This window comes from Mytilus trossulus, chromosome 3, assembly GCF_036588685.1.
Source record: "Mytilus trossulus isolate FHL-02 chromosome 3, PNRI_Mtr1.1.1.hap1, whole genome shotgun sequence".
Classification (NCBI taxonomy): Eukaryota; Metazoa; Mollusca; class Bivalvia; order Mytilida; family Mytilidae; genus Mytilus; species Mytilus trossulus.
The window spans coordinates 88124363-88139881 of NC_086375.1; the positions used below are offsets into that span (position 1 = coordinate 88124363).

The 15519-nt window shown below is 32.8% G+C and overlaps 2 protein-coding genes across 2 annotated transcripts in view; one reads left to right on the plus strand and one right to left on the minus strand.

Annotated features, from left to right (window-relative positions):
- Positions 1-5774, plus strand: part of LOC134712746 (integrator complex subunit 4-like) — a 39620-nt gene extending 33846 nt beyond the window's left edge. Inside the window, exons 16-19 of the mRNA XM_063574595.1 lie at positions 2582-2772; positions 3374-3671; positions 4000-4120; positions 4925-5774. Of these exons, the coding sequence (XP_063430665.1) occupies positions 2582-2772; positions 3374-3671; positions 4000-4120; positions 4925-5070 (756 nt within the window). The 3' untranslated portion in view covers positions 5071-5774. The remainder of the gene's footprint in view (positions 1-2581; positions 2773-3373; positions 3672-3999; positions 4121-4924) is intronic.
- A 160-nt stretch (positions 5775-5934) lies between these two features.
- The window catches only part of LOC134712747 (uncharacterized), a 41101-nt gene continuing 31516 nt past the window's right edge, over positions 5935-15519 (minus strand). Inside the window, exons 2-3 of the mRNA XM_063574596.1 lie at positions 12028-12204; positions 5935-6425 (exon numbers count right to left, since the gene is read on the minus strand). Of these exons, the coding sequence (XP_063430666.1) occupies positions 6277-6425; positions 12028-12204 (326 nt within the window). The 3' untranslated portion in view covers positions 5935-6276. The remainder of the gene's footprint in view (positions 6426-12027; positions 12205-15519) is intronic.

Consider the following 15519-nt stretch of genomic DNA (forward strand, 5'->3'; position numbering starts at 1 on the left):
CGTTGAATAGAAAATATCAGTGTTGGTAAAAATAAGGAATGTGGTTATAATTTTCAATGATACAACTGTAATAATTCACCAAAGTATTAGGTAGATATACACAAGTGTAGTCGACTGTACGACCTTGATAAAGTTAGTAAAAGTCGCTATAAAAGGTTTAAACATGTGAAATATGAATATGAAACAATTCATATCAGAATATTAACTGCCTAATGTATAACAAAACAATTTTCAAACAACAAATATGACCGAAATGAACCAACCACAACCACTAGACTACAGGTTCCTGACTTGATCCAAGGTTAATGTTAAAAAAATATCTTGAAACGTGTGCTTATTCTTTTAAATAACTTTTAAATTATTATTGATAACAAACTGTCATGGTATCAGAAGAATCTTTTCTATCTATAGGAGAAACGTGAACTATATTAAAGACTTCATTGCATTTCAAGTGCTACAAGAAAGTATGAAAGAGTAACAGTTTTAATATAGACGACTGCATATATAATCTACATATTTAGTTCTATTAATAAACCAAGGAGATGTGGTATGCCTCCCAACTAACAACAACAGAACAAGGATACTATATATATATAACCATAATGTTCAACGTCAGACGTCGACAAAATCGGTTTAAGTCGGACAAAGTCATGTTATAGATATGTCTTAGTTTGATGAACGATATTCTGACATTGTGCTTTACATCTAGATGACATCTATCTTTTTTGTCGGAGCTATTCAGAACTTCTTGTATGGTGTTGACTGCTTAATATTGAAAAAACTGTATTGATGACCTCTGTCTGGTGGTTTTGTATTTGTTGCTTATGTGATTGAATTTGACTGTCTTTATGACAGCTCCTTTTCCGTCTTTCACATGAATCAACAATAAAAACATCAATGCGCATGGAAAGCTGTAAAATTCATCTTGATAACTAGCGAAACTAATCGTCAGGAAAAAAAACCGCACTGGTTTACGCCAAAAACATTGAATCACACCAATTATGACATACAACAAATAAAGACAATCAAAAATGAGAAGTCGTGGCTTGAAACAGGCACATGAAGAATGTGGTCATACAGTTCATCAAAAGAATCCTCTTTAATGTATTAATGTGTTGAAATGAAAGAATACATATAGCCATGGAGTTTTAAAATAAAATTCTTGTTTTTATCCCAGACAAATTATGATATTTGTTGATGATTATTTTTTATTGATTGTTGATTGCTTTATGTCCAGTGGCAAATGTTTCACGATGGTTCTGGACTAGAACAAGTTAACAATAAATACAACAGGTACTAGTAGGTCTTGTAATAATAGAGGCCCATCCCGATGATGATCAGGGGGAATTTCGACTTCCCCTGGAAAATAAAGGTATATAAGTAAGGGACAGAAATTTTGCCATGCAACAAGAAGAGTTGTTGCAAGGGTTCTTAACGTGCAGAGATCTTGTAACTTTCTTTACTCGAGGCGTTGGATTAAACCTCGATATATGCATTCTGGCAGGACGAGGCTGCAAACTTGATACATCTTTCACAGCCAGACGGACGCCCAACTTTATCAAGCTTTTTACTGCCGGTCGGAACAGGACCAAGTGAGCATATTTCTATTCCCAACTCACCCTTGGGGCTTATGATATATATGATAGCATAACCGATTTTTTTTTAATAGGTCTTGAATTTGACTACAAATTTCTGTACTTAAAAATGATTGAATTTTCAGTACTGTAAAATTACTTAAATTTTCAGGACTGAAAAATAACTGAAATTTTCAGTACTGAAAAATGACTGAAATTTTCAGTACTGAAAAATGACTGAAATTTTCAGTACTGAAAAATGACTGAAATTTTCAGTACTGAAAAATGACTGAAATTTTCAGTACTGAAAAATGGCTGAAATTTTCAGTACTGAAAATGACTGAAATTTTCAGTACTGAAAAATGACTGAAATTTTCAGTACTGAAAAATGACTGAAATTTTCAGTACTGAAAAATGACTGAAATTTTCAGTACTGAAAAATGGCTGAAATTTTCAGTACTGAAAAATGACTGTAATTTTCAGTACTGTAATCAACTTTTTCCCAACATTACTGAAAATGATATAAAAATTAATGTACTGAATAGTGATGTTTCCTAAAAGTACTGTTTATATAGCGGCATTTAATGTACTGATTAGTAATGTTACCTAAAAGTACTGTTTATATAGCGGCATTTAATGTACTGAATAGCAATGTTTCCTAAAAGTACTGTTTTTATAGCGGCATTTAATGTACATGTAAACGCTAGTCAAATTGTTGGTAGTGTAGGTAAAAAATTTCTGCTGGTGGATTTTTTTCTGTGAGGGCATCATAAACTTGATCACTTTATTCATGTTGCTCCAAAAATAAACAACAAACATACCAGCTAGGACCTGGCATGAGTTACCAAATTTAATATTTTAATTATACTTTTTATAAATATATACCAAGTTTACTTATAAATATATTTCAGCCTCTGTATTCAAAATATTTATCAATGTTACTGATTTCATACATTTATAGTTCAATTATATATGGATGAAACTAAACAAAATTTTTGTTGTTTTAGATTTTGGAGTTGACCAAAATTTGTCAGCATATTTTTGTTGGATTGGGTATAGCAGAAATAGGACTGATCAGACAAACGGAGCTGAAGGCTATCACAATACAAATCTTAACTCTGATGAAAGCTGAAATGACAAATGAGAAACAACAGGATATGAAACAGAATTACACAAAACTCATCAAAAATCTTAAAAGGTATGAATTAAACATTGTGAGTTAGCTTTTATTGAAAGAAACTGTGCCAATGTTTGCTTTGTTGAGGTCAATTTTGTCAAGTTTTTCAAGGGTTATTTCCTTGAGAAGTAAACATCTTTTTCTCTATATTTTTTTGTGGATACCATTGTGTTATCACTCTGTTTATCAACTCCCATCTCTTTATGTTGTACATTCAGTCATGAATTTTGTCAACTCATATGAACACTGAGTATTTGTATTGAAGAAACTTTGGTTCTTTTTTTCAATATTTTTTTTTCTATTTGGAAGAAATATTTTGTTAATAATTTATTTTGTGTTAAAAAAAAATCAAAAATTTTGAGAGATCAGCAAAACCAGAAAACTTTTTTTTAGTCATGAATTCTGTTCTTATATACATGTTTGGACAGTGTCCATATAACGTTGAATATATAAATAGATAGATATTAAGCAACACAGGCCCTTCATAACCTCTATTTTGAGAACCTATATATCTTTTTGCAGAAGTTATTGTATAATGAATTGAAAATAACATTTTCTTGTCATTTGTCATGTTTAATATATTTTAACTCTTTAAAATATAATGTTTTTGCCTTTATTTCAGTTACTTATCATCAAGTCAGTGTCATCCAGATGCTTTCACAACTTATATTTTCTCTGTTGTTGATGACCTTGACCTAAATGGTCTCCCAGAATTCATCACTAGCTTACAGCATGCCACCACCATGATAAAGCCATCAGCCTTCCCCATAGTTAATAAAATCAGAAAGATAACAGCAGTAATAACTGAACCAACTGGTCCAACAGACAAGCCATTAAAATTCACTGCTGGACTAACATTAGCTGTTCCTGTAGATGTTATGTTAGAAAACGTACCTTGTACCAGTAATATAAGAATTAAGGTATGAGGAAACATTTATATAGTTTTGGATTGTAAAATGAGAACTTCACAATGGTTGTTTTTTTGTGAAATAAGATGAAGATTTTTAGCTGCATAATGTGGAAACGTTTGGAGATTTTGATCTACTGAAAATTACTTCATAGTGTTATTAAAAGCTATCAACAAATGTTTAAGATAGTATAGACTAAAATTTAGGGTTTTTCTTCATTTGCATTCTCGGTTATGGTACACATGAAACAAAAAAATAGATTGTTATCTATTAAACTTTGTTAAATTTGCTGTCTGAATAAAATTATAGATTGATTATTTTTGGTGATATTCTCTTTCAGAAAAAGTTTGCAGACCAAACAGTCCAGCTGTTTACACCAAAGTCGAGTGATTTCCATAAGTTAGGACCACTGAGACATAGATTAGTCACACAAGTACTAATGTCCCATTCTTTGTGGACAGGTAATAAGCCTCCGAAAACAAGTTGTACTATATGTATTAAACTTAACATGTTAATGAGATACCTATTGCATTTGAAGGAGTAAGTCACTAAGGGTGAAAATTGACCCTAAGATTTTGATGTTGTTAATTAGACAAAAATACTGCAAATTTCTCATAGAAATATATATATATATATAGGACTGGTATGATATTATTACTATATGTATTTATACAAAATAATTTTATTTTGGCACATCAACCCTTTTAACCCCAATGAAGTTACAAAAAGAAGCATTCAATATATAAGTAATTTTTTGAAATAGATCCATTTAAGAACAATATTATGGCCTTTTTGAAATAAAAAATGAGATTTCAGGACATATTTAGCCTAAAGCACTTTGAAGTAAGTAGTGCAACATATATTAAACTTTTCTACTTACACATATTATTTGATCACTTGGATAGAGACATGAAGTCAAGTCTTGAAAAAAGTAACTGTTTTCTTTTATTAAGAAAGAAAGCAGAGAAATCAGTACCCAATAAATGATATAAATGTTCACACAATCAATGAAATATTATTATTGCTGTATGGTCTTTTTATTTTTTATTCAGAATATACAGTATTCAAAATAATTACTAGGTTAATGCTTTTTGTGTGTTTTCATCTTTTTTTGGTGGTTATAATCTATCCAGCCATACTTAATAAAGAGCTGTTCTGTTTTCTTCAAATGTTTAAACCATAATCTTTGCAGATCAAGTAAAATATGAATTCATAAATTGAAAATAGGTATTTCTGGAAATCATGTATTTTGTTTGTGTTTTCAGAACCAACCAATGTGGAGCTATGTGTTTCTATGGAGACTGCATCTAATCAGAAATTCAAGGACACTTCACAGGACAATGTGAAACAGACTATTGATTTGAGTAAACCTGTTCAAGTTTATGTGTCACCAAAACAAGTAAAAAGATGAGATATATATTCCAATGGAATGAGAAATATTATTGTGCAATCCTAGTGAGCCATGAGGCAGTTACATCAAAGAGAATAACACAATTTAGTTATGACAGAGAAATTGAGTGTATTACATGTATTAAAAGGATGCAATGGGGCAGATTGAAAGTACACATTAAAAGAATCTGGAAGGTTTTTAGTTTGATTATGAATATCTGCTCTTTGCTTCACTACTTTTGAATTGATATTGAAAGTGGCAGATGAGATGTGTCCTAGTGAAAAGTATTTTGCATCACCTACCAGAATATTCTGTTAAATAGGATAATGTGCCCAGGTTAGGTCTGTCAACTAACTCTGTTTCTTGTGTTTAAAAGGGACATCATGAAAAAGTATTCAAATTACAGTTATTACTAGTACTTTATATATGAGGATGTTTGCAATTTATTGAGTGTGATTTTCCTTGTCAACGTCGTGTGGTTGTATCATGATGAACTGAATATATACCTGTTTTTGTACATGTAAGAATTGGACATAAGAAAAAAATCTTCAATGAATAATATTTGGAAAAGTGACCATATATGACATTCACACTGAAAAGTTACTCCCTGTTCAGGAACATAATCATGAGTCAAAATAAAACATTATTTATTTTAAGATGATTTTAAGGTTTTGTCATATAACATGGATGCTTATCTGTTTCTTATATCAGTACTTTGTTTCTTTTGATAAAAGTTATGGAGACATGGTAATATATGAAGATAAGATGCATTTTATGATCCAGTATAGCTGCTGTAAAAGTGGATTTTTTTCACCACCAATGTATTTTCATAGCCTTGTTTAATAACGATGAAGAAGTGTAAATATTGACTAATAAAATCTTACAAGATCAGATTATTTTATTATTTTAGATAATTTTCCTCAAGAAAATTTGAACTTGTACAGCAAAAACATTTAGACTTGCAAACAATTGTTGCTTTAGAATGCAAGAATATTGTATACAACTGGTCATTTCTGTATAGCACAATAAGTAATATTCAGCTTAAAATGAAGATAAATACATGTTTTATACACAAACAGGTTTTGTATTGCTAATATATTAACTAAGTAGAAGTCCAAACTTAACAATCATTACTTATAAATATTAATATTAAATACAGGAAATTAAGGCTATTGTAACATTTTCAAAAAATGGCTATGTTGTGTCATTTATCTTTGATATGGTCTATTATTTTTTCTTCATTTCTATCTTTTCATCATGATGTATGTTCCAGTACATCATGGAGATCGTGAACACCATGCACACATCAAAAAAGCACAACCAAGATAGCCCAATATTTTCACAAAACCTATACATTTCCAATAGTCCAAACACAGCTGAAAAGAAAATTAAATCACCATTATTAGATATTCAATGAACTGGTTAAAGACATGTAAAGGTAGGTTAGAAATATGTTTTAAAATTGATTCCCCTGTATAGAGATCAAGTCACCAGATACAATGTATAGAATAATACCAAACACCACATACTGCTGAACATGATGTGACAGGACAGAGTTTATCACTTGTAAGTTTTGAGTTATTTTTCAGTGTAGTTTCAGATTGCTGTAGTATGCATGTTCAATCATATTTATTTGTTCATATTTAAAGGTGTAAATTACTGTTTTAGTTTACACGTGTTTGTTTCTATATGGAATGCTTGAACAAAATATGAAAATCCAAAGATAAATAAACATTGAATCACTAGTGGAACAGGAAGTTATGACTTTAGAATCACTTTAGTCCAACTCCTGTTTCTGGTAAGTTGATTAGCCTAGATATAGTTGTCTGGCATGTCTTGAATGTCACAGAATGCAAGACCGGTATTACAATTCAGAAGCAGCAATAAGACATATTTTTAAGTCTTACAATAACCTTATTATATTTTAATACTGGCACTGGCATGAAAATACGGATGTTTTTGTGTTATTAAAATTTGCTGTTACAAAATATTATAAATTATTATAAATTAAGGAATGTATCTCCCTCATGCAAAGCTCTGATTCCTTTCACGAATTTGGCTATACTTTTTGGACCTTTTGGATTATAGCTCTTCATCTTTTATATAAGCTTTGGATTTCAAATATTTTGGCCACGAGCATCACTGAAGAGACATGTATTGTCGAAATGCGCATCTGGTGCAACAAAATTAGTACCGTTGATTTTATTACTACCACTGGGTCGATGCCTCTGCTGGTGGACTATTAGTCCCCGAGGGTATCACCAGCCCAGTAGCCAGTACTTCGGTACTGGCATGAAAATACGGATGTTTTTGTGCTATTAAAATTTGCTGTTACAAAATATTATAAATTATTATAAATTAAGGAATGTATCTCCCTCATGCAAAGCTCTGATTCCTTTCACGAATTTGGCTATACTTTTTGGACCTTTTGGATTATAGCTCTTCATCTTTTATATAAGCTTTGGATTTCAAATATTTTGGCCACGAGCATCACTGAAGAGACATGTATTGTCGAAATGCGCATCTGGTGCAACAAAATTAGTACCGTTGATTTTATTACTACCACTGGGTCGATGCCTCTGCTGGTGGACTATTAGTCCCCGAGGGTATCACCAGCCCAGTAGCCAGTACTTCGGTACTGGCATGAAAATACGGATGTTTTTGTGTTATTAAAATTTGCTGTTACAAAATATTATAAATTATTATAAATTAAGGAATGTATCTCCCTCATGCAAAGCTCTGATTCCTTTCACGAATTAGGCTATACTTTTTGGACCTTTTGGATTATAGCTCTTCATCTTTTATATAAGCTTTGGATTTCAAATATTTTGGCCACGAGCATCACTGAAGAGACATGTATTGTCGAAATGCGCATCTGGTGCAACAAAATTAGTACCGTTGATTTTATTACTACCACTGGGTCGATGCCTCTGCTGGTGGACTATTAGTCCCCGAGGGTATCACCAGCCCAGTAGCCAGTACTTCGGTACTGGCATGAAAATACGGATGTTTTTGTGTTATTAAAATTTGCTGTTACAAAATATTATAAATTATTATAAATTAAGGAATGTATCTCCCTCATGCAAAGCTCTGATTCCTTTCACGAATTTGGCTATACTTTTTGGACCTTTTGGATTATAGCTCTTCATCTTTTATATAAGCTTTGGATTTCAAATATTTTGGCCACGAGCATCACTGAAGAGACATGTATTGTCGAAATGCGCATCTGGTGCAACAAAATTAGTACCGTTGATTTTATTACTACCACTGGGTCGATGCCTCTGCTGGTGGACTATTAGTCCCCGAGGGTATCACCAGCCCAGTATCCAGTACTTCGGTACTGGCATGAAAATACGGATGTTTTTGTGTTATTAAAATTTGCTGTTACAAAATATTATAAATTATTATAAATTAAGGAATGTATCTCCCTCATGCAAAGCTCTGATTCCTTTCACGAATTTGGCTATACTTTTTGGACCTTTTGGATTATAGCTCTTCATCTTTTATATAAGCTTTGGATTTCAAATATTTTGGCCACGAGCATCACTGAAGAGACATGTATTGTCGAAATGCGCATCTGGTGCAACAAAATTAGTACCGTTGATTTTATTACAACCACTGGGTCGATGCCTCTGCTGGTGGACTATTAGTCCCCGAGGGTATCACCAGCCCAGTAGCCAGTACTTCGGTACTGGCATGAAAATACGGATGTTTTTGTGTTATTAAAATTTGCTGTTACAAAATATTATAAATTATTATAAATTAAGGAATGTATCTCCCTCATGCAAAGCTCTGATTCCTTTCACGAATTTGGCTATACTTTTTGGACCTTTTGGATTATAGCTCTTCATCTTTTATATAAGCTTTGGATTTCAAATATTTTGGCCACGAGCATCACTGAAGAGACATGTATTGTCGAAATGCGCATCTGGTGCAACAAAATTAGTACCGTTGATTTTATTACTACCACTGGGTCGATGCCTCTGCTGGTGGACTATTAGTCCCCGAGGGTATCACCAGCCCAGTAGCCAGTACTTCGGTACTGGCATGAAAATACGGATGTTTTTGTGTTATTAAAATTTGCTGTTACAAAATATTATAAATTATTATAAATTAAGGAATGTATCTCCCTCATGCAAAGCTCTGATTCCTTTCACGAATTAGGCTATACTTTTTGGACCTATTGGATTATAGCTCTTCATCTTTTATATAAGCTTTGGATTTCAAATATTTTGGCCACGAGCATCACTGAAGAGACATGTATTGTCGAAATGCGCATCTGGTGCAACAAAATTAATACCGTTGATTTTATTACTACCACTGGGTCGATGCCTCTGCTGGTGGACTATTAGTCCCCGAGGGTATCACCAGCCCAGTAGCCAGTACTTCGGTACTGGCATGAAAATACGGATGTTTTTGTGTTATTAAAATTTGCTGTTACAAAATATTATAAATTATTATAAATTAAGTAAAATTGAGAATGGAAATGGGGAATGTGTCAAAGAGACAACAACCCGACCAAAATAAAAAAACACAACAGCAGAAGGTCACCAACAGGTCTTCAATGTAGCGAGAAATTCCCGCACCCGGAGGCGTCCTTCAGCTGGCCCCTAAACAAATATATACTAGTTCAGTGATAATGAACGCCATACTAATTTCCAAATTGTACACAAGAAACTAAAATTTAAATAATACAAGACTAACAAAGGCCAGAGGCTCCTGACTTGGGACAGGCGCAAAAATGCGGCGGGGTTAAACATGTTTGTGAGATCTCAACCCTCCCCCTATACCTCTAACCAATGTAGAAAAGTAAAAGCATAACAATACGCACATTAAAATTCAGTTCAAGAGAAGTCCGAGTCTGATGTCAGAAGATGTAACCAAAGAAAATAAACAAAATGACAATAATACATAAATAACAACAGACTACTAGCAGTTAACTGACATGCCAGCTCCAGACTTCAATTAAACTGACTGAAAGATTATGATTTCATCATATGAACATCAGGCACAATCCTTCCCGTAAGGGGTTTAGTATCATACCATCATAACATATATGAGAAGAACATAACCCGTGTCATGCCAACAACTGTTTTTAGAATAAATGTGTTTAGTTCCGACGCAAAGACCTTATCAGTGACTCAATATTAACGCCAAAATATGCAATCTTTAATGACTTGACAAGATAAATTAAGGCATGTATCTCCCTCATGCAAAGCTCTGATTCCTTTCACGAATTTGGCTATACTTTTTGGACCTTTTGGATTATAGCTCTTCATCTTTTATATAAGCTTTGGATTTCAAATATTTTGGCCACGAGCATCACTGAAGGGACATGTATTGTCGAAATGCGCATCTGGTGCAACAAAATTAGTACCGTTGATTTTATTAATAGTTTTTAGCACTTAAACATGTCAATGATAAAGCTATGAAACATCAAGGGAGACTATTTCCGCCAAAATTTCAATGGCTTATATCTCGAAAACAAGCACATCGACCAGGATTTGTTTTTGCTAATTGGGTCCTTTAATAATCCCTTATCAATATATACTGTATGAAAAGCTTGTTACTTTGAAACTGAGTAGTAAACATGTTTGGGAAGCTTTTACCTTAGCCATATTTGGCACAACTGTTTTTGGAATTTCGGATCCTCAATGCTCATCAACTTTGTACTTGTTTGGTTTTATTAATATTTTGATTTGAGCGTCACTGATGAGTCTTATGTAGACGAAACGCGCGTCTGGCGTACTAAATTTGATAACTATTAACACCACTGGGTCGATGCCACTGCTGGTGGGCGTTTTGTCCCCGAGGGTATCACCAGCCCAGTAGTCAACACTTCTGTGTTGACATGAATATCAATAAGAGGTCCAATAATGTGGTCATTTTTATAAATTTCCTGTTTACAAAACTTTGAATTTTCGAAAAACTTAGGATTTTTTTTATCCCAGGTATAGATTACCTTAGCCGTATTTGGCACAACTTTTTGGAATTTTGGATCCTCAATGCTCTTTAACTTTGCACTTGCTTGGTTTTATTAATATTTTGATTTGAGCGTCACTGATGAGTTTTATGTAGACGAAACGCTTGTCTGGCTTACTAAATTTTAATCCTGGTATCTTTGATAACCATTAACGCGTTTAAGATTTATCTTACACATTAACATTGCTTTCGATGAGTTAATCAATGTTTTAACGCACTATGTGATTAATGACTATTGTTTTTAAAAGTGTTAAAAAATCTGTAAATATCGCGTTAATTGAAAATAAGACGCATGCCATTTCATATCGTTATTTCACCAACCCGTGGTAAGATGGAGACAATGTTTAATTTTTACGTTTTGATTGATAATTCATAACATGAATAGTCCGAGATTTCCCTGACGTCAAACGGAGTAATCTAGGACTAATGTACAACTGGCTACCAGAAGAGTTTTATACTGATAAATACAAAACAAATTCATCTTTCATTTACCTTTGCATAATCTGCGCAAATGAAAGACACAATAGTCGCAAGTGAACTGTAGAAAGGCCCAAATACGGAAAGTCGCTTATAAAAAAATAAATATACACGATATTCATTTCATGCGTCCAGAGCGCTTTTCTGGATTTACCCTTGTCAGTTAGGCTCAAACCCAAATATATGTAAGCCAAGGATGTATTAGGACCGATAATAATAAAACAAAAAGGACATAAAAATAGCCAATCCCATCTAAGGCAAACTTTGCATGAGGCAATTGAAACATTAGTTTCTATATAATGTAACAATTTATAAACGGGCAAATTTAGTTCATTTGTTATAAATCATGTCAGTACCAAAGTACTTAACTACCGAGCTGACAACGTGGACGCGTGTTTGATTTGAAATTACGTAGATCGATCTTTGGTCGATTCGTAATGTCATTGGCGTCTTCCCCTTTTGTTTTTCAAAATTTACAAAATTCATAAGTATTATTATATTGAAACATTGAGAACTTACCATATATGCTGAATATAACAATAGCGGACCTATTTAACCAATATGGAAGGGTGAGCATTGTTGAGTCTTTGTGTAGTTTACAGTAAGATAACATCATCATAAACCAGGATGCAGGCATAAGCAACCAACCGCAGCCCCTCAACATTATCAGCATCCTTACATATACATCTTTTGGAGCTGTAAAATAGTCACATTATAATAAGCAAATGGATTCTTGATGCACAAGATAGACATATTGTGCACAACTCTAGTTTATGGTCGTAAGGAATCTCTACTGGAGATTTGAAGCTTAGCTTGGGATTCATTTATTCACGACAAAGTAGACACTTACATTGGCGTACGATGTAGTTACAGAGAAGGTGATGACGTTGCTTACGTAAATTGTCGCGACGTCAAACTGTGACTGATCAGAAAAAAAAGCAGTTTTCGACTGATTTTTTTCGAGCCTGCAATTTTTGTTGCAGAAAGCTCGACATAGGGATAGTGGTCCGGCGGCGGCGGTGGCGTTAGCTAACTTCTTAATAGCTTTATATTTTAGAAGGTAGAAGACCTGGATGCTTCATACTTTGTATAAAGATGCCTCATGTTACGAAATTTCCGTCAGTTACATGTCCAATGTCCTTGACCTCATTTTCATGGTTCAGTGACTACTTGAAAAAAAAGTTAAGAATTTTTGTAATGTTAAATTCCCTCTTATTATAAGTATTTGGATAACTATATTTGGTATGTGCATACCTTGCAAAATCCTCATACCCGTCAGACAGTTTTCACTTGACCTCGACCTCATTTCATGGATCAGTGAACAAGGTTAAGTTTTGGTGGTCAAGTCCATATCTCAGATACTATAAGCAATAGGTCTATTGTATTTGCTGTATGGAAGGACTGTTAGGTGTACATGTCTAACTTGCAGGTGTCATCTGACCTTGACCTCATTTTCATGGTTCAGTGGTTATAGTTAAGTTTTTGTGTTTTGGTCTGTTTTTCTTGTACTATATGCAATAGGTCTACTATATTTGGTGTATGGAATGATTGTATGGTGTACATGTCTAGCTGACAGGTGTCATCTGCCCTTGACCTCATTTTCCTGGTTCAGTGGTCAAAGTTAAGTTTATGAGTTTTGGTCTATTTGTCTAATACTTTATGCATTAAGTTAACTATATTTGGTGTATGGAAATATTTTGTTATCTATATGTCTGTTACGCAGGTTTTATTTGACCTTGACCTCATTTTCACGGTCTATTGCTAAGTGTTAAGTGTTTGTGTTTTGGTCTGTTTTTCTTAATTTATAAGTAATAAGTCAACTATATTTGTTGTATTGAGGAATGGTTAGCTGTACATGTCTGCCTGGCATCTGACCTTGACCTCATTTTCATGGTTCATTGATCAATGTTCTGTTGTCTTGGTTAATGTTGAATTGATGTGATAGTTATAATAAAGCTTTATATTTAGGTTTATCAACATAATATCATTAATTAGTAAAGAAGGCGAGGCATTTCAGCGTGTGCACTCTTGTTACCATTCAAACTGATATAACTTGAAAACGAGTTCATGGACCCCTCTTTTATAAAATGACATTTTGTTTGAATTCGTATGAAGATTATATGTGGTAATTTTCATGAAAAAGTCAATAGTGCATCTCTTTTTTAAATTTGATAAATATACAGCAAAATATGACGTTTATTCTACATTCATGAACATTTGATAAATATGATTATTTGTAAAAATAAAAGGTACAAATTTAAAAAACAAAAATATAAAACAAAAATTGCAAATAACTTAACAAAAACAGCTTCAAAAGTTATGTTTATTTCTTCAAACAAAAAGTTAATGCATCTCTGTCGAAAAGAAAAATGCGTCCACAAACTCAATTCAACCTCTATTTACTTTAAAAAAAATAGCACATGATGGTATATCTTTTATTACACATTTGATTCAATCAGGTACAGCCGATATTTAAATTTTCAAATCATTATGAGATTAAACCTGTATCGTATGTGCTTAATCATGGAACTTAACTTTGCATGTTTGAACTGTCTCGTGGAATCATGATTAGTGTTCCATATCTTAGTAATTTTCTTAATATAATAGAATTGATGTTATTGGTATCACTGCAGAACTTTGGTTTCGGTCTTGTCAGTTGATGCGTTAAGATATGACGAATTATATTGGTTACAGGAAAGGCGTGTATAACAATTGTCATCAATTATTCAACTTTAATATAAAGAGGCGGCGTCGCCTCTGGTATCGAAAAACAAACTAGTCTTTTGTTGAAGAACTGGACATTCGGATCAGTAAAATAATGGGGATTGAATTAAATATACCAGACACATCAAACATTTATCTAATATTTGTTCACTTACCAAAAAACAAACTCACAGTTCTCGAAAGAAGTTGAAATTCTGAGAAACTCTGATAGATCTCTACAAGTATTACATTTATTTAACCATGGAAACTGTTGTCCTTTTTGAAGGTTTTAATTGTAAAATTAATGATCCGAGATTGTACCTCTATTGTGACAATTTTACATATTAATAAGATACAGGAAGATGTGGTATAAGTGCCCACGAGACAACTCTCCACTGAAATCGTATCTTATTAACGTATATTGTATCTCATATCATATTAATTATGGATACAAGTCGCTTTGGCATGCATTTTTACTTATCGGGATTGTTACGTAAGAGAAGAATACAAATAATATATAGAATTATTTATATCTTTATATAGCCACTTATACAAAAATGTTTCTAATCTACCTTGTTGGCAGTTTGTCAATCAAAGTTTATAAAATGAATTACGATTTTGTCTTCTAACATGTCTTTAAAAACGTCCAGGTGCATTGTATGATTAGCTGATCAGTGTAAGATGAAATATATACCGAAAAAGTATACAACATACCCATCTGGAATCATTGGTATCATGAACAGTAAAATATGCTGTCATTGTGTCACTGTTAGCTATTGTATAATTTAGCTATATTTATCAAGAAACTATCTACCTTCATTTAGAATGATGCATATATCTTAAAAATTTTAATATCTTTAGAAAATTACACTTCAGTTATTAGTTACCTGTCTATTCTGTCATTTTTTGTATTTGATTTGTAATTTGTCCGCATGTAACACATATTTTGTGTCCGAGTGTATATAAAGAATTGAATTGAATAAATGCCACATTACATATATGTTTTTTATGATTTCTTATACATAATTAATTATAGTTATTGAAAATCATCAACTCATTCTTATGCAGTTCGTTTGGAACGATTATAGACATTGGACGCTGAGATAACGGATACACCATATCGGTTAACAATGACCCCTATCTTGACTTTCATCTAGAAATTGACAATGAGTGTCGGATGAAAACAAACTTGAAGATAAAATATATATCTTCGGATTCCCAATAGATAACTTTCCATTTCTATGTAGCTATATTCCAGCAACGCCTGCATATGCGGAGAATATACTTCTTAGTTTAAGTGGAATCGTA